A 27,332-nucleotide genomic window follows, 5' to 3' on the forward strand; every position below is an offset into this window, starting at 1 on the left:
CTAAGCCCACTTGCCATAGAGATACCAGCCTACATGAATGAGATGGAGGGAATTGGATTTTGTTACCTTTAACCCTCTAAGTTCTAGCTAGTAGTAGATTCAAAATAATCGTTATATGTGAGTGCAGCTTACTGTATTTGTAACAACCATTAACTATGTATTTACAGTATTTAAACATGGCAAATGTGACTAACAAATGTGCATGTCATAATAAACTCCCTTAGTAATATGCACCATTACTACTCACACAGATGTGACTTTTTGGATAAAACGGGATAAAAAGCTATCACTCCATGTAAAATATAGCTGTTTTACTGAGAACAGCAATCACTGATGCTTGTTGTAAGAGCATGCAAGGTGCCACTGCTGACTATGCACCATGGAAGTTTGGAGGAAGGAGATCTGTGTGTGGGATGGATATGTCTTTCTTTGGGTGAGAATTATGGTTTGGCAAATTGCTTTGGGCCCACAACCATAGAGATGGCTTTTCTCATAGAATTTTGATCTTTTTATGCTAAAATTGTTATTAAAACCTTTTCTTTTTTTATATTATTTTCTTTTATTAGATGATTATGATTAGCAATCATGTTGATTATGACAGTTGACCACAGAACATTTTACAATGGCAAAAAAAAGAAGCAATTACAAAGCAGAATGCTTTTTATTGTATAGATAAATAGCAAACCTTGGGTTTTTGCAGAGAAATATGCAAAAATGTCTGAGCAAACGCTGTCTTTGGGCTGGGGAAATCTCAAATGCTGCTGTATTCCATGTTGCTAGATATATGATGCCCTTGATAGTTTTCGAGTTCAAAGACAGGGGATCAAATATTTTTTCTTGATCAAGAAGCTGTCGAACAAACTCACAAGCTGGCTGACCTCCACGTTTATTTGCCTAAATGACAAAATTAATTTTATGACATGAATTTTTTTTTTTACATATTATTACCCTCTCTGCTCCTTAGACTTATCCAATAAGGAAGTTAAAAGACACAAAAAAAGCAATTGCAGCAAAATGATGTTACCCAGAGTGACCAATCAGGTCTCAGGTTACTAAAGATGACTTCTGTCCGGTTGCTATGGGTTGCCAAACTGGTCTTTGCATTAGCTTCCTTTGTAGGCCAGCTGGTGTCTATTTGCAGCAAATAAGTCCATCTTTGATAAGCTTTAATTCTCTATCTCTAATAAGAAGTGGGAAGGAAAGTGCAGGTACCTTTTGTGACCTACAGTAGTTTTCCACTTGAATGTTAGCATTATGATTTCCCATAGAGAATGCAAAGTAAATTTATGGCTATACAGTTAGGCATAAGAGGATACATGTTCATAACATTAAGCATCACACCTATATACATTCATTTGGTATTAGCCTCCCTTCCTCCTCTGCATCCACAGAGCCTCCTGAACTACCTATGCAAATACTGACTTTTTCTGAGCCAAGATCATAGGTACATAGTATCATAGTCACAGTGGGATGCAGGGTGAGGACATGTCTATACCCCTACAACAACAGAATGTCTGATACCTTGGGGAATATGTGGGACACATTAGGGTGATGGAATTTTAAAACTGACAACATATAGTGCATCCAGAAAGTTTTCACAGTGCTTAACGTTTGCCACATTTTGTTATATTACAGCCTTATTCCAAAATGGATTAAATTCATTTTTTCCTTAACATTCTACAAACAATACCCCGTAATGATAATGTGAAAGAAGTTCATTTTCATATCTTTGCAATTTATTAAAAATAAAAAAATGAAACAAAACACATGTACATAAGTATTCACAGGCTTTGCCATGACACTCAAAATTGAGCTCTGGTGCATCCTGTGCCCACTGTTCATCCTTAAGATATTTCTACAACTTGATTGGAGTCCACCTGTGTGAAATGCAGTTGATTGAACATGATTAGGAAAGGCATAAACCTGTCTATATAAGGTCCCACAGTTAACAGTGCATGTCAGAGCACAAACCAAACCATGAAGTCCAAGGAATTGTCCATAGACCTCCGAGACAGGATTGTATCAAGGCACAGATCTGGGGAAGAGTACAGAAAAATTTCTGCAGCATTGAAGGTCCAGTGAGCACAGTGACATACATCATCCGTAAATGGAAGAAGTTTGGAACCACCAGGAATCTTCCTAGAGTGGGACGCCTGGCCAAAATGAGCTATCAAGGGAGAAGGGCCTTAACCAGGGAGGTAGCCAAGCACCTGATGGTCACTCTGAAAGATATCCAGCGTTTCTTTGTGGAGAGAGGAAAACCTTCCAGAAGAACAACCATCTCTAGCACTCCAACAATCAGGCCTGTATGGTAGAGTGGCCAAATGGAAGCCACTCCTCATTATAAGACAAATGGCAGTCCGCCTGGAGTTTTTCAAAAGGCACCTGAGGGACTCTCAGAGCATGAGAAACAAAAACTCTCTGGTCTGATGAAAAAAGATTGAACTCTTTGGCCTGAACACCAAGCGTCATGTCTGGAGGAAACCAGGCACCGCTCACCACCTAGCCAATACCATCAACAGTGAAGCATGGTGGTGGCAGCATCATGCTGTGGGGATGTTTTTTAGTGGCAGGAACTGGGAGACTAGTCAGGATTGAAGGAAAGATGAATGCAGCAATGTACAGAGACATCCTTGATGAAATCCTGTTCCAGAACGCTCTGGACCTTAGACTGGGACGATGGTTCATCTTTCAACAGGACAACGACCCTAAGCACACAGCCCACATAACAAAGGAGTGGCTACAGGCCAACTCTGTGAATGACCTGGAGTGGCCCAGCCAGAGCCCAGACTTGAACCTGATTGAACATCTCTGGAGAGATCTGAAAATGGCTGTGCACCGACGCTCCCCATCCAACCTGATGGAGCTTGAGAGGTACTGCAAAGAATAATGGGAGAAATTGCCCAAAAATAGGTGTGCCAAGTTTGTAGCAAGATACTCAAAATGACTTGAGGCTTTAATTGGTGCTAAAGGTGCTTCAACAAAGTATTAAGCAAAGACTGTAAATACTAATGTACATGTGGTTTTATTTGCTTTTTATTTTTAATGAGGAAAAAAATGAATTTAATCCATTCTGGAATAAGGCTGTAACATAAAATGTGGCAAAAGTTAAGCGCTGTGAATACTTTCTATATGCACTGTATGCAGGCACAGTATGGAATCTGAATTTTTGTGCAGATGTCAGTTTGTGTCTAAGTGTGTAATGACACCATGCTCCAGATTTATTCACCATAGTTTTCATCTTTGTACATAAACATTAAAGGGAAACAAATGTAAACTGCAGTATCTGTTCTCATTAAGTTTTTATTATATTTTCAATTCTAGTTTTGTGCAAAGATCAATGTAAAAGGAATAGGAAAACATTATAGAAACACAAAACGTTTGCATGAACATAAGATTAATACTGAATAAAGGATGGGAAAAGATGGATGAATACGGAAGTGAAATAACAGGGTCTTTCTTTTTTGGTTGTTGTTGTTGTTGTAATACTACTTTTACTGAAAGAATATTTATTCCCAATAACACCAAACCAAAAAAACAAGGAGTGCACAGCAGCCCCATGCTAGATGTCAGTAGAACATCTGTATTAAGACGAATAAAGTCATCCGGGCTGAAAATGGAAACTAACTAGCAAATGTAAGCAACAATCTAATGAGAGGAGCAGAAGAGAGAAGTAGAAAAGGGTCTGAACCAAGAGTATGCTAGATGAGGATGGTAGAAAAAGATCTTGGCCAACAGTGTGCCAGATGGTGGAGGGGTGGAAGAAAAGGATCTAAAGCAAGTGTTTATGAGATTAGGGAAGCAGCAAAGGGTCTGAACCAAGAGTATGCCAGATGAGGGAAGTACAATAGGGTCTGAACCAAGGGCCTGAAGCAAGTGTTTGCTTTTAGATTACATAGAAATTCCCTTCATGGTAACATGAGTTTATTCAATAAAGCTGGGCAAAGAGCAATGATAATGTGCACAGGTTAGGAACCCAACGCAATCAAATTAGACTAAGCTGAGTTGTGATTGGTTGCCATGGGTTAATACACTCTGATTTTTGGCATTTCAAATAAAGTTAACACTTGAATAAATGTTCTTTAAAACCTATCCATATGTATATTTGAACTCCAGTTAATATTTTTATCTTTTATTACTGGTATAACCTTCACTTCCGGTCACCACAACAATGTTATCATCAGGACAGGAAGTGGAAATCTATGAGAGCACAAGCAGCAATAACAACTAGATAGATCTTCTAGCCCTTCCCCTCTCTATTCAAGACATGAGTTCCACATCAACTAAAATAATACAATATTTATTTCAAGATAGGAGCCTAGAGTACTTTTTGTTGCTTCTAACAGGTTTGAGGCAAACCTTTGTTCTATTTATATTATCCTGGCTAATTCTGAATGAACACATTTCAGTGCAATTATCCTGAAATCGCCATCGGTGCATCTGCTGTGTACAATGCTTAACCTTGCAAGAACCTCATTTATAAAATGTACTTTTGATTTGCCTCAGCAAGACAGGTCTTCCAAACTAATTTGCAATAATAGGCTTCTTAGTCTAGTCTCCTGAGTATTGAGTAATCACCTTAGCAAGGTTGAGGTCATCAAGCAAACATAACAATTTCTTGTTTCCTGCTGGTGTATGCAATGTGCCATGTCGCCACTCCAGTCGGTCTTTTAAGCATCCCCATAGTCTCCGAGGATCTGTTGAACTAACAAATACATAATTTTTATGATGTGCACTGTCTGCCATTTTAGTGTTCAAGACAAGATTTTTTATAACCAAAATCTGCATTCATATCACATTTTTAGAATGCTGTCTATTATTGTGTATACTGTACAGAGTGTATTGGTACAGACTTCTAAAGCACACAAAAAATATCACGAATCTAAACTAGGTTAGCCAAACAGCAAGAGAACTGCACAGTGATGCATATCTTGTATCACAACACCTTTCTCTCTGTATGCACATGAGTGGGAGGTGAATGGAGACCAGGAGGCAAGGGATGTCTGAGATGAGAGCATGATATTGCATAAAGGGAGAAAGGGCCTTGCCGGTGCTCCTCTCTATTTTATCAGTAAAATAGGGATTTTTTAATATACCAATTGCAGTGCTCTTAACTGCTATTAATTATGGATCACAAACCATAAAACTAGCAACCTAAACTAATCAGATTGAGAGTATGCACCGCTTAAATTATAATGGTCTGTTTGCGAAGAAGTTTACTAAGAGCATTTGGTAGATGGTATATACTTTTAGAAAAACAATAAAACAAAATAACAATAAAAATATTCCAAAGACGAATCTACACTCAATGAATTTTGCTTATGGCACAGGCTGTATTTATACCTTTCTTTGAACCCCTCACTTCATCTTTTGGGTACATGCCACTTACAATGCAAAACCAATACAGGTATACTTAAAATGTATCTATAGACAACATTTTTTTTGGTTTTGGATAGAGTAGGGAATGACCTGGTAGATTATACTGCAATCGGAGACTCAGTTGGAGAGATTTCTTTTCTTTCCATCTGGTAAAAATGTTGTCCCCAGGACAGAGATGAGGGCACATTTTCTCAAACAGTAACACAAGCAGAAATAAAATGATTTGTTTACATTAAGTAGGGGCTTGTTAGAACCTCTGCCAGTTTTTTAAAGATGTCTGTTTCCCTGTTGCATATTTTCTCTCACTTTCAAGTCAAGTAAAGTTTGTCCTCAGAACATGAAGTTCGGAGAAATCTTTCCAATGAATCCTGAGATAGCAGTAAGTGGTTCTAATCTATCCTCATTTTAACCAAAACTAAATAAAAGTTTTAGGTATAGAAACATGGTAATGTTTATCTAAACCCCAAACTTTTTTGTTTTTTGTTTAGGATAGAATGGTTAGAATGGATAGATTATTCCCTGTTTGTCCTAGTAACTTGTGTCACCAGCACTGTAAAACAGGGGTAATCCAACATTTTGATTCAATGGGGCCACTTGTTGCAACTATCTATGGCCACACAAGCATAGATACTGTAATTGCTTTGTAAAGCAAATGTTTTTTCTTTACGAAAATCACAAATGATCTAGTTCACAAATACATTTTTGTCTCTTCATGTTAATTTTAATGTCGCCTACAATATCCAAAGCTTGCCACAGCCCAGGGGCGGACTGACCATTCGAGCACTCGGGCACTGCCCGAGGGCCCCGGGGTTAGTAAGGGGCCCCGTGAGGTGTCCCTGGTACCTCTTCATTGGCTTTTTCATAGGCTTTTTTGGGTGTGGGTGAGGACACAGGGGCCCCATGATCCCTTATTGCCCGGGGGCCCCATGAGTTGTCAGTCCGCCCCGCCACAGCCTCAATTCAAGTCAATGGAAGCACAGCACAACTGTGTTCTAAATGCTGCTAAGGCATTTTGTGAGTGCTACATCAAGTCTCTTTCCTTGTTTTATTCCTGGCTTTCAAGAAAAAAATACATTTGGAAATCTTCTGAAGAGCTTTCTAATGCTTCCAAAATGCATCTAAAATATAATATAAAACACAAATTAATGCTCTGGGTATATCCCATATATTTTATTCTCAATGCCCAAGTGAACACAAAAAAGTAAAGAAAGGATTTCCCATACTCTAAAAAAAATATTATCCTGTTTACTTTTGTGTCTAGGAGACAGTAAGAGAAGAGAAATCTCAATGAGACGCTGGTAACGATAATAAATCTGACTGGGGTTTTAACTCTTTCATATTCTAAAACTTCATAATCTAAAACTTTAAAATTGCAAGTGTTGATATATTGCATAGACAATATTTTGCAGGTTTGTCTGTCCACGAAGTAATTAGGACTACGAATGGCAAGTCATGCTATAGAAGTTTGTGCACAATATTTACCTGTTGATGGGAATTCTTAGTTCAGACATCTCTGCTACATCCCCCAAGCACAGAGCATTAAGCAGCTCATGGCTAAGAATGGATTTTCCACATCCAGTATCTCCAGCCAAAAGAACAGGATGGCCTGAGGTAGTCAATAGGCTTGAAAGGTAGAGCAGTTGCTGGAAAAAAGGCAATTTATTTATATTTTACTATTCATTTGTGTTACAAAGTTGGACTATTTCACTGAAATTCATAAATAAATGAAGTAAAGTAAAATTCCAATACTTCTACCTTATCTTGAATTTCAGGTGCTGTAGCTCTGATACTGCGTTTCAATGTAAAATACCTTTTACTGAATACATTAAATTGCATATAGCGAAGCCATTTAATACAATCACTTTTTTTGCATTGGATATCTTTTTGATTTCTGCAAGATTTGTCATATACAATTTTCTTTTTTTATATAAATAAATGCCTAAAAGAGAAATATGACTGATTTCCCATTTATTATTTATTTAATATTATAGTTAATGAAAATATGCAGCATTTTCTCTACTGACAAGGGCTACAACTGAAAATGTATTAGGATATCGTTAAAAATAAATAAGTAAATAAATATGTATTTGAAATTTGTAAAGCTGGACGTGGAATTTGGCAAGGATACATCTGCAGATATTGCTTTAAAAATCTGTTATATTAGCAAAGTAGAATAATTTATTTATGTTTTTTAATAAAATCTTGAGCACCATTCAGAGCAATGTAACAGGGTAATCTGACAGTTTGCCCTCTCAGTTGTAAATACTTACATTCCCCAAATGCCCTGTTTGCCTGATGAAACCCTTCAAATTCCCTGGCACCTAAGGACAACGGCCTATGCCTCTCTTCCATTCATTCTCATAATGCAGAGCTCTGTAACTGAGGGGTGTGAGGACCAATCATTTTCTCATGGAATGGAGGAAGTTCCTTAGCCATGTATAAGCTTTGACAGGGAGCAACACCAAGGGCGGACTGACCATTTGGAAACTCGGGCACTTCCCGAGGGCCCGGGGTCAGTAGGGGGCCCCATGAGATGCCCCTGGTACCTTTTTCATATGATTTTTTGAGTTTGGGCAAGGACACAGGAGCCCCATGATCCCTCTTTGCCCGGGGGCCCCATGAGTTGTCAGTCCGCCCCTGAGCAACACAGAACTTACACAGGGCCCTCCACTCAGGGCACTGGAAGGAGAACAGAGCAATGGGAGAGCATTGGCATGATCAGTATCAGTAGCAGAGAAGGTGGGATGTAAAGAAACAATCAGCAACTTGGGTGAAATGGGTAAAGGTAAAGGGAACTATGGAAATATGTCATCCCAAGGCTCCCTTCCAATATCACTGACTACAATATCATTGTATGCCTTATGAAATCATACACAGTACAGTCAATGTATTAAGGAAATCCAGAGAGCTCCCTCCCCTGTGTTTTTTGCAGCTTTAAAGCATTTCCCAGCCTGGATCCCACTTCATTCCGCAGCTGGTGTCTGGGAAGTGAAGAAGCACTGAGCAGTACACCTGTTATAAATATCCTACTGGGTATCAGGAGCCCTGCATGGCATAAAAATTAGATTAAATCATCACATCAAACATTTAAAAGATAACATTTTTAAAACAATGTCTGCATGTTTCTCCTTTCCATTTTAGCTCTCAGTGGAGATATAAATACATACCATGCTGTTACTGTATTGTGCAGACTGCAGATATTCAGTGTATCACCTGCTTCAAATATTATTTTACCACTTGAGCACCAGCCTGTAATACCTCTTTTATTATTAAGCCATTTCAGTTTGCAGTCCTGTGATAGTTTGACTGAAATTGCACATATAACACTGTAACCATTGTTTGAGACAGATAGAGCTTACTTTTAGCGGTATTTAATAATCACTTTTTTTTAATTCTAAAAGGAAAAACGTCCAAATATTTAAGTAAAAAAACTAACCCTTAATTTCTGTTCAAATAAAATGCCAGGACAGAACCAACACCCACAAAATGACCTCCTTTTTGAAAGTAGACACTCCAGGGCAGGGGCGGACTGACAACTCATGGGGCCCCCGGGCAATAGGGGATCATGGGGCCTCTGTGTCCTTGCCCAAACTCAAAAAATCTTATGAAAAAGGTGCCAGGGGCACCTCATGGTGCCCCCTACTGACCCCGGGCCCTCGGGCGGTGCCCGAGTTTCCAAATGGTCAGTCTGCCCCTGCTCCAGGATGATCTCATTTTATGCCACATTTTTTTGAAAAAACATGCTAGTATTGAGGGTCTTAAAACATGGAGCTTGGTTCATTAGATACATTATAGCAGAACTTCACCCAAAAGGGAAAGTTCCCCTTGTTTGCATCCTCCCCCCCCCTTCACTGCCACATTTGGCACTTTTTTAGGGGGAGTGGGTACCTAGTCTTGACAGGTACCAGCTCCCACTTCCAGTCAGATGCGCCGTGTTGATCTGAGCCAGAAGTCCCCCCCACCACCATCTCTTTTTCCTGCAGCCTTCTGGGACACATCCCAGGTCCCAGATGACTGCAGAACCACCCACAAATGTGGAGTGCGCTTCAGGCAGGCTCAGAAGGAAACCAGCAGTGCCTTGTGGCTTCTCTTACTTAAGATGCAGGTGTCTGCACCAGAAGCCGACTGAAGAATCTGCTCAAGTGAGGATATTGTTGGATCACTGGACAGGTAAGTGTCCTTATATTAAAAGTCAGCAGCTACAATCTTTATAAATGCTGCCTTAATTTTTTGGGGGGAGCTTAGAGCTCCACTTTAATGTGTACACGTCATACACAAACAGAAGATGTCATACACAGAAGGAGGAGATGGTGAAAAAGTTAGGGTACAGGTCACAGACAGTGGAAGGAGGGTGATGAAGGGATTCATGTTCAGATGTACTGGGTAATGGGGGGGGAGGGTTAAGGATTAATACACATGTCACATTAACAGGATGCAGATCAGTGGAACGAGGAAGAAGGTGAGGTGAAAGGGGAAAAAAAATAATAATTCAACAATTAACCCCCTCCCAGTTTAAATCTGCTGCAGTCTCTGAGCATAAGCGATTGAATGAGGCATTCATTTGTTTCTGTTTCCTCCATTGTAAAGGGGAAGGAGAGGGCTCATAGATTTAGATGTACTGCTACAGAGCGGCCGCGCTGTGCAAAATCACATAAATATACGTGATTTCGCATTTCGGGGTAGAGGGCCCTACCCGCGCTACAATTGGTTCCTTAGAATGTCAATCACCGGGTACCGGCCGGCAATTCCTGGCTGGGACTTGGTGATTGTTGGCGAAGCTGAGAGGGAAGAGATCTGTGTGTAAACAACACAGATCCCTCTTCTGTCAGCATGGGCATGCTGCTTTCTATCTATCTGCACAGCAAAGAGATAGAAGGAAGCCTGTCTTCCTAGTAAAACACCACACACTTTACACAGTAAAACACAAACAGCACACTATTAACCCTTTGATCACCTCACATGTTAACTCCGTCCTGCCCAGTGTCATTAGTACAGTGTCAGTGCTTTTTATGAGCACTGACACTGTATTAGTGTCACTGGAGATGGCAGTTAGACAGTTCCCACCCAGTGTCAGAATGCCCACTGCAGTTCCGCTGTAAGACTGATTGCCGCCATTACTAGCATAAAAAAAATTATATATATATAAGTATATATATCGCCATTTGTAAACGCTATAAGTTTCACGTAAACCAATTAATATACACATATTTAAATTTTTTTAGCAAAGATCTGTAGCAGAATACATTTTGGCCTAAATGTATGAAGAAATTTTATTTTTTTATTGGATATGTTTTATAGCAAAAAGTCAAAAATATTTTTTTTTCAAAATTGTCAGTCTTTTTTTTGTTTATAGTGCAAAACATAAAAACGCAGAGGTGATCAAATACCGCCAAAAGAAAGCACTATTTGTGGAAAAAAAATGACATTAATTTTATTTATGTACAGCATTACATGACCGCACAATTGTCAGTTAAAACAATGCAGCGTCATATCGCACAAAAAATGTCCTGGTCAGGAAAGGGGGTAACTCTTCTGGAGGGCAAGTGGTTAAACATACACTGTATATATTATGCAATCGCTCTAATAGTCTGTGATCACATCAATATGGTACAGAGACTCTTGGACTGACTCCATACACAGCGTCTCTGAAGGAAGCCATCTGAATGGTTTGGTTCACAGTTATTAACAGGTGCCCTTGGCACCCAAAGGCTAGAGATGACCATTACTATGATTTCTTACAATACAGCAGTAGTAAGATGGTTAAGGAGATGTTTTACCTTGCCCATTCAGGGCAAAGTGACAGTCTTTGCAAAGGGGCCTCTGATCCACTGATCCCTAGACACTGATGCTTCTTCCTATATCACACACAATGACAATATCTAGCTGCTGTGACAGTGCTTGAGTCCAATAGCCAGTCACTAGGCCCCGAGCACTGTCATATTTCAAAGGTGCGACACCACTGCTCCGCCTTGGATCTGGCCGGAGCCAACAAGGGGATTTAGGTGCTGATTACAACAGAAAAAGAAGTATCAGTGGGTCAGTGGGGAAGCCTTTTAAAAGACACTATCATTTTGCACTAAATGGTAAAGCTGGCAGTGTCTCCTTAACGCCAAAAAATATAATTTTCACAGAATGAAAAAGCTGCATAAATTGGGTTTTAAAAGTACCAAAACATTTATTTCCTAAATTATCAATTTTTATTTTCACGTGTGGTAATAACACATTGAATGCCTCTTATACCATGAAATATGTAATCTAAAGCTTGATGCATGAGGCCCAGTGTTGTATATATTAAAGAATGTGTTTTGATCTAATTACATATTGCAATTACAGTTTGCAGTTGATGGTTAGTTTCATTACACAAAATAACGATTCCAACTTGCCTAGAACATAAAATAATCAGTATTTTCTGACTGTAGTTATGAATAAATAAAATATGTGTGGCACAGATAAAATATTACCTCGCTGTGTAGTGTGTGAACAAACGCCTCGGAGGCCATGTTTTGTCCATGACTAACAGAGTAGGAGGAAAGTATGTCATGCCATCTGACAAAATGTCGCGTATCAGTGTCAATGTGATAGTCCCAGACCTGCAGCAAAAATGAATACTGATTGTCAGCAACAAACGTTCGATTGGGATTAAATATTTATGCTCATGAGTGGTGATGACAGGTCCTGACACTTATTTGCAGGCACATCATTCCAGCATGATCACTCCTTGCCAAGAGATAACCAGTGCCAGACTACATTGTCTTTTCTAGAAGATGATGCTTGTCTACCAGAGAAGGCAGCTGTTGGCTGTTAACACTAGCGCTGCCAATCTATCATTCCTTCTTGCTAACATTAATGCTAAAAAAGTGCTTTGGTAAAGTATATCTAAACCCAGTCACTAAATATAAACTTTAACATGTTAAGCTAATTTCAAATATAATTTTCAATCCTTTTTAGCATTAAAGGTTCATTAAAATAATACCTGATGATCTTGCCATAAGGATTCTTGTTCATGCTGTACCTACTGTAAGGGTTGTAGGGTAACAATGCCCTATCCTTGTCTACCAATTGTGCTCCTGCGTTGTTACTTTTCAGGCTCCCGAAGAAGACTACAAGTGGTAGTTTCAACACACAGGGGTTGATTTACTAAAACTAGACCGTGCAAAATTTGGTGCAGCCCTGCATTGTAACCAATCAGCTTCTAGGATTTATTGCCATAGTTTAATTGAACAAGCTAAAGTTAGAAGCCGATTGGCTACCATGCATAGCTGCACCAGATCCTGAGTTCTCCAGTTTTAGTAAATTTTCCTCAAAGTATGCATGCATGGTCCATTATTGTCACCAGCAGGAATCCTTCCCTGAGAAGCACCGCACAACTATCGCTGGAGTGAAAACAAGTTTTTTTTTTAATGGCAATTGTTTAGATACACAGTGCTTTAACAATCATATGTCATTCCTTTAGGACCAATTAACACCACTGCACTGTAGTAATGCATGTAACATGCATTATTGTTCTGCAGTACAACTGCCTTAAAGGTATTTCATATACTTTGAAGGAAATATTGTGTCCTTTCAGTCACTGTCTATGTCTGCAGTATTTATATGGCCAGTTTAAAAATGTAGCTTTGTCTATTAAGCATCAAAGGGCATCAATTAAATAATAGCTGTATCAGTCACACATATAGTATACATGATTTGTAAGGACACATTTTGGGAACTAAGCTAGCTGTATTCAGAAAAAAATACATAAAAACTTAATGTAAACTATAAAAAATGCACACAGGAAGAGGTAGAGTAATGAAACACATGCAATATTTCCGGTCATGTTGCCTATGAATCTTATCTACTGAACATATTGGGGTTGATTTTTTAAAGACAGAGTCTGTGCACTTTGCACGTTCAGTTGCACTAATTTTCCCCGGAGCTTAGTGAATGTGATAACGCTTCAGTTTGTAAAGAATACCCAATCAGGTGCACAGAAAAAAAAAAAAAATTGAGTGCAACTGCACATGCAAAGAGCATGGTCTATTTGTCTTTCGTAAGCAGCACAGTGGCTAAGTGGTTAGCAATTCCACCTGGCAGCACTAGGGTCATTGGTTTGAATGCCAACGACAGCAATACCTGCCTGGTGTTCGCATATTCTCCCTGTGCCTGTGTGGGTTTCCTCCTACACTCTAAAGACATGCTGGTAGGTTAACTGGCTCCTGTCTAAATTGGCCCTAGTATGTGTACGTATGAATGTGAGTTAGGGATTTAGATTGTACGCTCCTTGAAAAATAAATAGTAAATCAAGCCCATTGGTTCCTGAGCTTTACTCCTACCTGCTGCAATACAATATACAAATATATAACACAATGCAGAGCTAGCTAATCTGCTAATCCAGGGGTCTCCAAACTGCGGCCCGAGGGTCAGATGTGGCCCTTTGCTACCCTTTATCCGGCCCTTGGGGCACTATTCCTCCCACTGAAACCAACAATGGGGCAGTACTTCTTCCCATGAAACCAATGATGGTGTACTATTCTTCCCACTAATACCAATGGTGGGGCACTACTTCTCTTACTGACCAACAACCCCGAGGCCATGTTTATTCTCACTGATGCTGGGGCCAAGACATTTTCTATCCTCACTGGCCCTAATCCGGCCCTCCTAAAGTCTGAAGAACAGTATACTGGCCCTTTGTTTGAAAAGTTTGGAGACCTCTGTGCTAATCTAATGAAATTCATTGCCACAAGCAAAATTGTTGGCTGAAGTAATTTGGATTTATTTTTAATCTTTTATCGCACTTGTCAAATAAATGATCAGCAAAGGCAATAGTCATTTTACACTGTAAACGTCCTATGCATATTAAAGAAAAAAACATTACCTCTCCTTCTGCTGGAAAGGTGGTGTGGTTTCTATATGTGTGCTTCCACCAGTTACTGAACATAGTTCTTTCATTTGAGTCCAGCCATCCTCCAAAAGACCATATGCATGCAAATATGAAATATTTCTTTATATCCTCACCCAACATATCAGGGACATGGAGCAGCAAAGCCTTTAAAAGAAAAAAGAGATAGATTATAAGGGTAATCAGGGTTTTCCCTAAGACCAAGAAAGATATCACACAAACGTGAGATGTGAAGTAACTTTTCTAATAAATCTGTAGATTGACTTTACTAAAATGCATGACAAAACTTTTTATTTTTGATTTTGTATGGAGTAGGAAAGAAAAAAGCCAGCCATACATGGATCAAAAATCAGATGACTTAGCAGGGACCAGCCAAATTTTGATCCATGTATGGGCACTGTGGTTGTACAGATGTCGATCATAACCTGCAATGCCGATCAGTGTATTCTGATGGTGAGGAAGTCTCCCTCAGCAGGGAGGCTTAGAAGAACTATATGGGCCTGATTTACTAAATTTAATATTAGGCAAAATCAAAATTTGCGCACTATCAATCGTGAGGGAAAATTATTGCACTTTTACTCTCGTAGTTCATAGATTGTTCTTGCTCTGAAGTAACTGTCTGCCCATACGGCAGATACAGGCAGAGAGCTGTACTGAGAGTCGGCAAGAGTCTGACACTGCACCCACAATCTGCTGATCGCAGGTGCAAGAAGAAATAGAAGAAAAAAATAATAATAAATGCATATTTTTTTACCTGCAAAAAAAAATGCATTTATTCTTTTTTTTTTACAAAAGTGAACTTAGTCTTTATAGGTACCATTTTAGTGTTTGCAGATGACAAGCAAGTAGTGGAATAACAACTTTACAGGATGTCTCCAACTTACAAGTCGACCTCAATGCCCTTTTTAATTGGGCAGCAATGTGGCAAATGAGATTTAATGTTGATAAATATAAAGTTATACACTTGGAGCTAAAAACATGCATGCATCATACATTATAGGGGGAGAACAGCTCAGAAAGTCAATGGTCAAGAAGGATCTGGATGTTCTGGTAAATCATAGACATAATAATAGCATGCTATGCCAAGCTTCAGTTTCAAAAGCTAGCAAAATTCTTTCTTGTATTAAAACAGGTTTAGTTTTGGGCACCAGTTCACAAAAAGGATATCAAAGAACTGGAGAAATTGCAGAGAAGGGCAACTAAACTGATAAAAGGCATGAACAAGCTCAACTATAAGGAAAGATTAGAGGAACTGAATTTTTTCTCTCTTGAGAAGAGGAGATTTAGGGGGGATATGATCAACATGTATAAATACATAAGTGGTCCATATAGTGAACTTGGTGTAGAGTTATTCACCCTGAGGTCATCACAGAAGACAAGGGGGTACTATTTATGTATGGATGAAAATAAATGTAACCTCCACATACAGAAAGGCTTCTTCACAGTAAGAGCTGTGAAATTGTGGAGTAGACTCGAGAACTGGCTCTGGCCAGCTCAGTAGAGCTGGATGCATTCATAAATGTATCAAAATATAACTGGATATTACTATATAGAGTTAATAACACCAGGGTTAGTTGATCCAGGAAATATCCTATTGCCTCGTGGGTGATCAGGAAAAAGTATTTCCCCTTCTGGAGCAAATTGGATCATACTTTACTAGTTTTTTTTACCTTCCTCTTGGTCAACTTTGGGTATAGGATTTAGTATATGGACATTTCTATTTGTTTTCTTTTTCTATTAGTTGAACTAGATGGACGTGTGTCTTTTCCAACCTAACTGACTTTGTAACTCTGTAAAATGTACTGTTTTTACTGACAACCTACAAAAAGTACAGAAAATAACACACCTTCACTTTTCAACGGTGGTAAAGATATTCATCAGCTTCATCAATAAGATTTTGGAAGCAATAATATATATTTTTATGCATTACAGAGAAAACACATCTCCATCCACTGTAGTTAGATAATGTTGAGGAGGAAATGCTTTTCTGCTGGCTTTTTCTAATCTTCTTTCTTCCTATTGTCACATCTCAAAATGCAGAGCGGGGGGGGGGGGGGGGGTTATACGAAATTCATGTACAGCCAGTAAATTACTCAAAAACAGGAACGCTATCAATCAAACAATCAATTATCACACACATCCGAATTGCTAAACTCCCATTATAAGTGCAGTTCAGAAGGATTGATTTACTAGAGAAGTAGAGGCTGTTCACTTTGCTTAGTAAACAAGGTAAAGTGTGTCCGCTTTTGCTGTATCACAGCCGTGCACAATATTAAGGCAGGGCATGTTTTATATGTTACAATATATCTATATCTTGCTCATGTGTGAAGTGATCAAGGCATCTCATGATTTCAATATTTAAGATAGGCTTAATAAATTATTTGCATGGCTCTTAGCAGTTCATATAGTGAAAAAAAAGCTTCAATTTGTTCCTTGTTATATTGAATTCCTAGAAACTAGTGTATTGCAATTCCACATAGTAAAAAGATATCGATTATCATACATATTCCAGAAGAATCAGAGCTTTTATAATGAAACATGCTGGCAACATTAGTACAGTGGGAGGGTAGAATTGTTGCTTTTGGCTTAAGAAGTAGTAGACATTCTTTTGTCATTTGTAGAATAATTTTTCTCACATTTAGAGGCAGTACTTTAATTGGCAGCAAAATGAGCCATCTGCGCTGCAAAGAACAAAGACAGCATACTAATATGGAATACTCTCTATAATCATATTACTGCCTCAGGATTTTGCTTGTAATACCTTGCGCACAGTACACTGATGCTTTGAATACAATTACACTTTTTGCTTCACAGTGCTTCTGCAGTATTGATATTGGCTCCACTACGGACAAACGAGACGAAACAGATAATACCACCCATTTGTTGGCATATCTTTCATAAACAGAGTGACAAATCTGACACTTTATCCTTGACTTGTACAGTGCAACAACAAAGGATTTCCACCATGCTGCAAGATTACTGTTAATATACATTTTCAGCACTTGAAAATACTTGTAATGAACTATATACATAAGGCCCATTCACACCAGTGGGTATATGTTATACTCTGTTACAAAAAAATCACACTGCTTACCTTGTTTTTAATTTTATTGAACTGTCACAAAATGGCATTCCATTGAACTTTAGGCACCACAGTGCACTGCAATAAGGTGTAGGGCATCACAACGTGCTACACTGCATAAAAATGAATCCAGTCCTATTTTTTTAAGTGCACACAATGTAAGTGCAATACTGTAAACTGAAATAATAGAATGAGGCAGATAAGCCTTGTTTATGCATTGAGAAAGCTTTGGGCAATGCATATGGTGAGACCCTTTAAATCTTGTTTGCACACTTTTGCAAACTCCCCAACCTCTGCTATTTGCTGCCTACATTCACATTTAACATTGCTCTCCAGCACCATTCTAAAACAATTGTGATACTTCTTAGCATGGAAGAGAAAGTGACATATAAAATGCTTCTCTAAAATGGGAATTGAAGATATTCTTCTGAGATGGCATTAATAGTCCTTTTAAGATACGCGAAACAAAAAAAAAGTTATTGATTAGTAAGCATAATTGTATCGATTTAACAAATTAATGTAATTTTTTAATTGTAGGGTTAGTAGTCATTTAGAGATTCTTTTTCACATGTCAGAACCAGACACAGATAGACACTCTTACCTCTCCATGTAACAATAGGAAATGCTATATGCTGGGCATATACTGTACAGCTTAGTGTCACAAACCATATTTTTTATTCCTGTTCTGCTTTTATTAGGAGGTAAGAACAGTAGCAACCTTGTGACAGTTATAAACATATACAACACTTGCAAAACAACTCACCCATATATAAAAGGAAAGCAACAACTAAACAGGGAATATGCAACTCAGAGCCAGGTAAAGAAGAAAAACATATTGCCATGGACAAACGCTGGCCTAGGCATTAAGCAGCTTGCACTGCCCCCCCTTTATCGGCGGCCAGTACAGTGACCCATGCAAAGAATGAGGAGATGCATTCCGGGGTGTTCCCTACATTCCAGGTCTCATGACATAGAGCCCTGAGGGAAGTCTAAGAAAACTTCCCCCTGTACTGTGCTACATCCCACGCTGATCATTGGATCTTGGTATTACATGCAGGTTTTAGCTCTTGCTAAATAAGTGAAAAGAAATATAAACGGCCTCATCATTGAGCTCCTCCTGAGCCCAGTCTCTGATGCTCTGAGACATCAGCGCAAGGGCTCAGGAATAGCTCAAGGCTGAGGATGTTCATAAGTCTTTTCTTGATTGAGCTAGTGGTGTACAGCACTTCTCTTATCCCTTCATATTTACATGTTATTTCTGTGTGATTAAGTATCCTTTTTGTTCTGATTTCTTTATTGGTTTGACCACAGCCTGTTCACAAATTCACCTACTTGTCCATAGCATGGCATGTTGTCTGCTACCTGCCCCATATTTTTTGCCAAGTATTTTATGGACTAAACATAGGACAGCCTGCACCCTTATAGTATAATGCTGTGAGACGCCGGTACAACCAGAGCACCTTGAGCAGCACTATAAATGGCATAGGGTAGAGTGAGAAATGAACAGGTACTGAAAGAAGCCCTTGATCGGACACAAGTAAATTCTACTGATCAGATTTTATGTAAGCCATCTAGCAAATGGCACAGCTCAACTGCATGCTGTTTACACCTAGGAAAGACATCCAGGTACAGAGGAACGTATGCTTGCATTGAGGTAGTGATACCAACCATGAGAGGTTGTGCAAACCACTTGTTTCCTACACTTTTGCCTTTTATTAACTACAGCTTTTTTGTATTTTCCAGCAAATTAGCACTACCTAAAACTCCTTTATCTCTGATGGTGCACTATCGGTCATTTCTGTTGCTGTAGGGATGAGAGGTATGGGAGCAGTGGCTCCCATACAGTGAAAGGATCCTGTTATTTACCCTCCCTTTCCTCTCCCTTTGTCCAGTCACAAGCACCTTGTATCCTGTAAATGGAATAGAAAGCATGTTGTTTATGGACAAGGGATGAGGAAAGGGAGGGTAACCGACAAGATCCCTTCACTGTATGGGAGCCATTACTCTCATAGTTCTCATCCCAATAGTGCTGGAAGAACAGCACTGCCTGTAGTTTCCAAAATTAATGAAATTAGGTTTTTGAAAACACACAGCAGGGATCAAGATTTAGGATTACCTTCTTTAAAGGTAACTACTTTGTACAAAGTCAAAGATTTTATTTTTTTGTGGCGTTTCCACTTTCAATCTCATCCATGCCACAGACTAGTTTGGAGGAACACAGGTATATTTAGGTCGGTGATTTATGTGCTTAACGAAGTAACCCTTAGTAAACAGAGATAATATTGCTTTGACCAACACTAAGCAGCTGCAATCTTTAATTTAAATTATTTTTATTAGCACTTGCATGTCTCCGTTTTTTGCCTAATCACATCAAAGACATGTTTCTGGGTGTAAAAAGAGCCATGATTATACAAGCATACATTGAAAAATGTGTTCAGCTTAGTAGCCCATAGCAACAAATTACATTTCAACTATTATCAGTTTAGACCAGCAGAAAAATAATGACTCATTGATTACTATGGGATACAACACTTTGTACATCACTCTTTCCTTATAAAATAAGTCTGTTGACAAATATGGCTTCTGTAGCTTTAATCCAGCTAAATTCAGTGAGAAACACATACCGGTACATATAACATACCTTGGCAATCCTACAGAATGTCTGTACAACACTTGCTTCACAAAGAAAGAAATCTCTGTGTACGGTCTTTTTTTCATCTCTTTCTCCTTGTGAATGAAGTATTTGTTTATGTCTGAGAAACTGCAAGCAGGGCTCTAGAATAAGATAAAAGTCATTTAAATACAGTATAACTATCAAATGTTCAGGGATTTAGCACATTTAGTATAAATAAGAGTTCAGTTAGGTTTGGTTCATTTATGTTCTCCAGGCAGAGGACCTCTGGAAGCAATGTTGGTGAATCGAAGGACACTGTCGGGAATTGGCCATATGTTGCAATCAGGCCTAACAAATATACAGTAAGTACTAAGCCACTCAGCTAGAGCTTAAAATGCACACTGAGCAATCTCAGCATCTAAAGCTGACCATGCCTATTACAATCTGTTTGGGCATTCTCCATTAAATCTTCTAACAGCTGTAAAGCTGTAAAGGGCCTCCTTTACTGGATCCACATTGATTGGATTGTTTAACTAAGACCACACATAATGTAGCTATAGTAAACCTAAAGGAGATGGTACAGAAAGTGTGCAGACAAATTATACTGTTTATGAACAGTTTAAAGCCTAAAAAAGAAACTCCACAAGATTTAACTAAAATAATTATTTTGGGTGGACTGGCTTGTTAACCCTTATTGGGCAGAAAAAATTGTGCATGTTACTTTGCTGTCTTGCCAGCAAAACAGCAAGTTGTTATGGACCCCTTCCAAGAGCACTACAGTATCTGAGCTATCAATAGATAAGCATCCAGCCATTGCTGATCTTGTTTTCTTGCTCCTGTTACACCTATATTCCTCAAACACACCACATTTCAGATATTTGGATGGATGTAGCCTATTAAATTCACTAGTTGCATGCTCTAATTTGCTGCTAAGTAATTAAACCACTTGTGGACTTTATTTTCCACCATTTTAAACCAATGTCCCACAGCTATTTACAACCAAGCAGTTTGAGTAGCTAAATATCACAGCAAGATGACATTAAAACTGGCCATAGAGTTTAATCCTTACAGTTAAAAGCTACATTTATCTAAATTATAGAGCTTGCAGCTGAAAGAGTGAGAATCCACAGAGCCAACTGTGAGGGAAGTAGGGTTAATTGCTGTAAATTCCATCAGGGAGATCTCACTGCTGGATTTCCTCATGATCTGCCAGACAGTGAGGATTTAGACTGAAGCCAGTGAGTATTTCAACTGCTAGCATTCATCCATGATTAAAATATCGCCTTTGCATGTATTTAACCATAAGGTTTAATTGTGAACAAACACCTAATTACCCTCCTGAAATACCAAAAGTATATGCAAACTGTTTTTCCAAAAGATTTGTGCTTCTAGACAATCTAGCTAGACAGTTTAGTTAGCTTCTTGATCTCTCTGCAGATTACAGCAGTTAGGAATTACAACTTAGTCTTGGAGACAACCCAGCCTGTAAGTGCACAATACAGGAACAGCAGTACACTGTTGAGGCCACCCGTGTGTTCTTCCCTCCTGTAAGCATGTTCTTATGTTTGACTGATAACACTCTGCCAAGTAGTAAAGCCATGATGTCTGGCCTCACTTTAATTTAGGGGTTGGGATGATCAAGCAGTTTGTGGTATAACTACACCACCGTTTTACTTCTCAACAGTGATGGCTCAATTGAGAATACTTTCATGTAGTACCCAAGGTGCCTTCTTTGTGATTCTCAGTGATCCACCACCATAATGAAATGAATGTGATTCTTCCTGCAGTTATGTTCGGAAAAATGAAATTTTGCCTTTCCTTTCCACCAGTAAGAAGTGCACAAACATTAATCAACTACCAAATTCAGAAATGAAAATCTTATTTGCTATAAATCAAATCCACACTAACTCATCAAAAGCCTTGCACTGGGTGAAGATCAGGCTGTCAGTGTGATGTACAGCACACAACGAGCACTGTAATATAAGCTAAATTGCCTGAGTCATGAGCAATAATACTGTAATACTACAGAAAATTGGAAATCAATTCCTGTCATTGCAGCATATAACTCCTTTATCAGAGTTTCATTTCACCCATGTAATGCAGCTGAACGAGGTTCAGCTGGCATTCATACCAATTTCATTCAATAAACGGAAATCATGTTTTAGTTACAAAGGCGAGGCATGCAGTTTAGAACACCAATGCATAACTAGTGACTGCCTGCAGACCTTCTGACTTAATCACTGTGTTGTTCCTAGCCTGGCCTGCTCTACTTATGGCAAAAGTAAAACCTGAGTATATAATACTTAGCAATTTTTATCTTATGCAAAAACTCTGAAACCATGCTGTATTTAGACACCTAAATAGCAATCTTATCTTGTGCGCAATTTAGCTTGAGTGTTATAATTATTTTAATAAAACCACAGCTAGAGAGACCCAGAGAAAATAAATGGAGGAGCTGCATGACTGGGGGGAAGAATAGTCCCCAGGAAGAAGAGTTAGACAAAAACGAGCTGAGGGTCAAGTGGCAGGGAGGAGCCGCAGGCATAGGATCTGTTGGGAGTTTTTCTGGAAGATCTACAAGGAAAGAAGGTTGTACCACCTTTCTTCCTTGTTTAATCATAGAATGTGTTTTATAGGTGACTATCATGGCAGATTGGTGAGTTATAGGGTTTCTAGGGGTCTGTGGAAAGGTGAAATGGTTACAAATTGGGGTGCCCATCTGGTGGCATGGGGCTTTGATATTGGTGTCAGTTGTTTAGCTTAGTCCCTTGAAAAGTTCTAAATAATAAATCCTGGAACTACCTACAAGCCAGTGGTGTGCATCTGGGGACAACATTTTTTGACTAGCCGACACCAAAGACCCCCTCTTGTAACCAACAGTCATTATGTTATACTGTATATCAGTATGTTAATTTTGGTCATTATAAACTAGAACTGTCTTGCAGTAAAGGCATTGTAAACATTCCAACCTGCACCTTGTGTTTTCCTATGCATAACATGTGCATTTGTAGACAGGTGCCAGCTATATCATTATGCCATTTAAGGACATTTACAAATGGGACAACAATTAATCTTTTTTCCCCCTAGTGCCCAGTATTGGGACTGCTGCATCACTCCCCATTAGCAGAACTGAACTACAACTATAGAGGGACGTTGGGAAAGCTTTTATATTCTACAGTAAGGGACTGCCTCACTCTCTTGGCCTGGGATACAGAGCTGAGAATGGGGGACTGCTGTTCTCCTCCAGAGAAAGATTGCTGACTACAACTGCTGGACTCTGCATACCAGTTCAGCACAGCGGTGAAGCTGATCATCACACTAGGATTGGATCAGTTTCTCTGCAACGGAACTGTCACTATCCAGTCTTCAGTGCTTGCTGTGCTGACAGACTGTCAGGTGGTAACTCTGCTCTTCTGTGCAAACAGCCAAGAAGCCTGTGCAAGAACCCAGTTCCTAGGAGGCTGTGCTATCAATGGGATTGGTGAGCGGGCGGATGCCCATTCTCTTTTTGACAACACTGAGAGACACTGCATGCACACACCTTAGCACCTCAGTATCAACAGATCTCTGCTATGAGCATTTACCACAGTCTATTTGTTATCTTGAATTACCATTACTCATTACTCATTACTGTATATAGGCCCCACCATTGCTATCAGAAGACAATGGCTACTATCACACCAGAAACTTTAAACAAATGACTCAAGTTGCTATCCATAGTTAAAAGGACCTCTTCGCATCTAAGCCATTGTTATTCAAATTAGGATGTATATACCCATTTATGCCAGTATATATATATATATATATATATACGCTATCGTGATGAACAAGGAGCACAGAGAGAGAGCACATGGAGGCAGATCACACAAAACCCAACGTGCGAGCATTTATTGGGGAGACTCAAGGTACAGACAATAGAAAAACTAGTCCACAAAACAACACAAGACACAGCAATGAAGAATTATTCTCAGGATGGCAACATGGGGCAGCAGAGGGCAGGTAGTCCACAGAGCAAACAGGGCAGAAGCAGTGAGGACATAACAGGGTGGTAAGTCCATAGCACACAGGGCAAGGGTTCCGGGCAGAATAGGGTTAAATCCAGCACACAGGACAAAGTGTTTGGCACAGGGTGGCACGCTAGTACAGCAGGGCTTAGTCCAGAGTCAAAAGCAGCAATATGGCCCAGGGAGTAGCAGGCTGCACACTGATACAGCAAAGTCCGGGGCACAGGTCAGCAATTCAGGGACTCACCAGCCAGCAGTGGCCTTAGTAGAGGAAGTCTAGGTAAATAGGCATGAAGAAGGAGGTCCTTCACCAACTCCTCATGGGTCTTCCGAGGGTTGTGTGTCCTGGCCGCAGATTCAAGACCACACAGGCAGCAGTTGACAGAAAAATAGAGGGTAGAATAAATTCCATGTGCCTGGAAAGCCACACAGACAATGTAGAACTACAAGTCCCAGCTGTGCAAAAAGCAAAGCACAGCACATACAGATCTGTCTCAGCAGTTCAATGCATCTCCTAGCAAGGCCTGCAGACATGAGCTCCTCTGTCCATCACTGACTTTAGCTCTGCATGTTTTCTGACTCTTTCTGCCAGCATAGGGACATTATATTGTCTTTTCAATCCTACCAAACCAAGCACCCAATGCCAACAAGTCTGGCTTTTCCCAGCTGCAGGAAACAGTGCTGTCTGTGCCTCCCACTAAGATCAACCTCATCTTCCACCCCTTACAGGGCAAAGGAACCCATTGGTTTAATTAAGCAGAAAAGCTGACTGCTTGACACACTTATTGATTTCAGCAAAACAACACAAAAATAAAATAATATTTCTGATTTCGGTCACAACTATATTGCCAAATGTATTGGGATGCCTGCCTTTATACGCACGTGAAATTTAATGGCATCTCAGTCTTAGTCTGTAGGATTGAGTTGGCTCACCCTTTGCAGCTATAACAGCTTCAACTCTTCTGAGAAGGCTGTCCACAAGGTTTAGGAGTGTGTCTATGGGAATGTTTGACCATTCTTCCAAAAGTGCATTTGTGCAATCAGGCACTGATGCCTGGTTTGTAGTCTGCTCTATCTCATCCCATAGGTGTTCTATCGAGTTGAGGTTAGGACTCTGTGCAGGCCAGTCAAGTTCCTCCACCCCAAATTCGCTCATCCATGTGTTCATGGATCTTGCCTTGTACACTGGTGCGCAGTTATGTTGCAACAGGAAGGGGCCATCCCCAAATTGTTCCCACAAAGTTAGGAGCATGAAATTGTCCAAAAATGTCTTGGTATACTGATGTCTTAAGAGTTCCCTTCACTAGAACTAAGGGGCCAAGCTCAACCCCTGAAAAACAACCCACACCATAATCCTCCTACAATAAACTTTATACTGGGCACAATGCAGTCAGGCAAGTACCGTTCTCCTGGCAATCGCCAAACCCAGACATGTCCATCAGATTGCCAGAAAGAGAAGCATGATTCATCACTCCAGAGAACAAGTCTCCACTGCTCTAGAGGCCAGTGGTGGCGTGCTTTACGCCACTGCATGCAACGCTTTGCATTACTCTTGGTGATGTGGGGCTTGGATGCAGCTGCTTAGCGATGGAAACCCATTTCATGAAGCTCTCTATGCACTGTTGTTGTGCTAATCTGAAAGCCACATGAAGTTTGGAGGTCTTTAGCTATTGACTCTGCAGACAGTTGGCAACTTCTGTATACTGTGCACTTCAGCATGCACTGACCCCACTCTGTCATTTTACGTGGTGTACCACTTCATGGCTGGGTTGCTGTTGTTCCCAGTTGCTTCCACTTTGTCATAGTACCACTAATAGTTGACCGTGGAACATTTAGTAGCAAGGAAATATCACAATGGATTGCACAGATGGCAACCTATCACGGTATTACACTTGAGTTCACTGAGCTCCTGCGAGCGACCCATTCTTTCACAAATGTTTGTAGAAGCAGTCTGCATGCCTACGTGCATGCCTACGTGCTTGAGTTTATACACCTGTGGCCATGGAGGTGATTGGAGCACCTGAAACCAATAATATGGAGAGGTGTCCCAATATTTTTGTCAATATATATATATATATACATATACTGTATATATATATAAACTGCTCAAAAAAATTAAAGGAACACTTCTTAATCAGAGTCTAGCATCAAATCAATTAAACTCCTGGAATATTGATCTGGTCAGTTAAGTAGCAGAGAGGGTTGTTAATCAGTTTCAGCTGCTTTGGTGTTAATTAAATTAACAACAGGTGCACTAGATGGGCAACAATGAGACAACCCCCAAAACAGGAATGGTTTTACAGTGGAGGTTACTGACATTTTTACCTACTCATCTTTTTCTGACGTTTTCACTAGTTTTCCATTTGGCTACGGTCTGTCACTACTGGTAGCATGAGGAGATACCTGGACCCTAAAGAGGTTGCACAGGCAGTTCAACTCCTCCAGGATGGCACATCAATACGTTCCATTAACAGAAGGTTTGCTGTGTCTCTCAGCACAATCTCCAGAGCATGGAGGAGATTCCAGGAGACAGGCAGTTACTCTAGTAGAGCTGGACAGGGCTGTAGAAGGTCCTTAACCCATTAGCAGGACCGGTATCTGCTCCTTTGTGCAAGGAGGAACAGGATGAGCACTGCAAAGCCCTACAAGATGACCTCCATTGCCACTGAACACCAGGATTGGAAGGTCCGCCACTGGCGCCCTGTGCTTTTCACAAATGAGAGCAGGTTCACCTTGAGCACATGTGAAAGGGTCTGGAAAAGCCATGGAGAACGTTATGCTTCCTGTAGCATTGTTTAGCATGACCGTTTTGGTGGTGGGTTAGTGATGGTCTGGGGAGGCATATCCATGGAGGGATGCACAGACTTCTACAGGTTAGACAATGGCACCCTGATTGCCATTAGGTATCAAGATGAAATCCTTGGACCCATTGTCAGACCGTACGCTGGTGCATTGGGTCCTGGGTTCCTCATGGTGCATGACAATGTCCGGCCTCATGTGACAAGAGTATGTAGGCAGTTCCTGGAGGATGAAGAAATTGAATGGCCCCCATGCTAGCTTGACCTAAATCCAACAGAACACCTCTGGGATATCATGATTCAGTCCATTCGACCATGCCAGGTTGCATCTCAGACTGTCCACGAGCTCAGTGATGCCCTGGTCCAGATCTGGGAGGAAATACCCTAGGATACCATCCATCGTCTCTTTATGAGCATGCCCAAAAATTGTCAGGTATGCATAGAAGCACGTGGGGGTCATACAAACTATTGAGCACCATTTTGAGTTGCTGCAATTAAATTTCAGCAAAATGGACTAGCCTGCTGCATAAATTTTTCAGTTTGATTTTCGGGGTGTCTTTGAATTCAGTCCTCTGTA

The 27,332-nt window shown here is 39.9% G+C and overlaps 1 protein-coding gene across 1 annotated transcript in view; it reads right to left on the minus strand.

Annotated features, from left to right (window-relative positions):
- The window catches only part of LOC149443674 (uncharacterized), a 627,829-nt gene that overhangs the window by 348,262 nt on the left and 252,235 nt on the right, over positions 1 to 27,332 (minus strand). Inside the window, 6 exon segments of the mRNA XM_089655378.1 lie at positions 686 to 894; positions 4,579 to 4,705; positions 6,862 to 7,022; positions 11,841 to 11,969; positions 14,234 to 14,404; positions 19,981 to 20,114. Of these exon segments, the coding sequence (XP_089511504.1) occupies positions 686 to 894; positions 4,579 to 4,705; positions 6,862 to 7,022; positions 11,841 to 11,969; positions 14,234 to 14,404; positions 19,981 to 20,114 (931 nt within the window).

The sequence above is a fragment of the Staurois parvus genome, unplaced genomic scaffold, assembly GCF_062004578.1.
Source record: "Staurois parvus isolate SC_StPar_1 unplaced genomic scaffold, SC_StPar_1.0 ptg000839l, whole genome shotgun sequence".
In the NCBI taxonomy this organism is placed as follows: Eukaryota; Metazoa; Chordata; class Amphibia; order Anura; family Ranidae; genus Staurois; species Staurois parvus.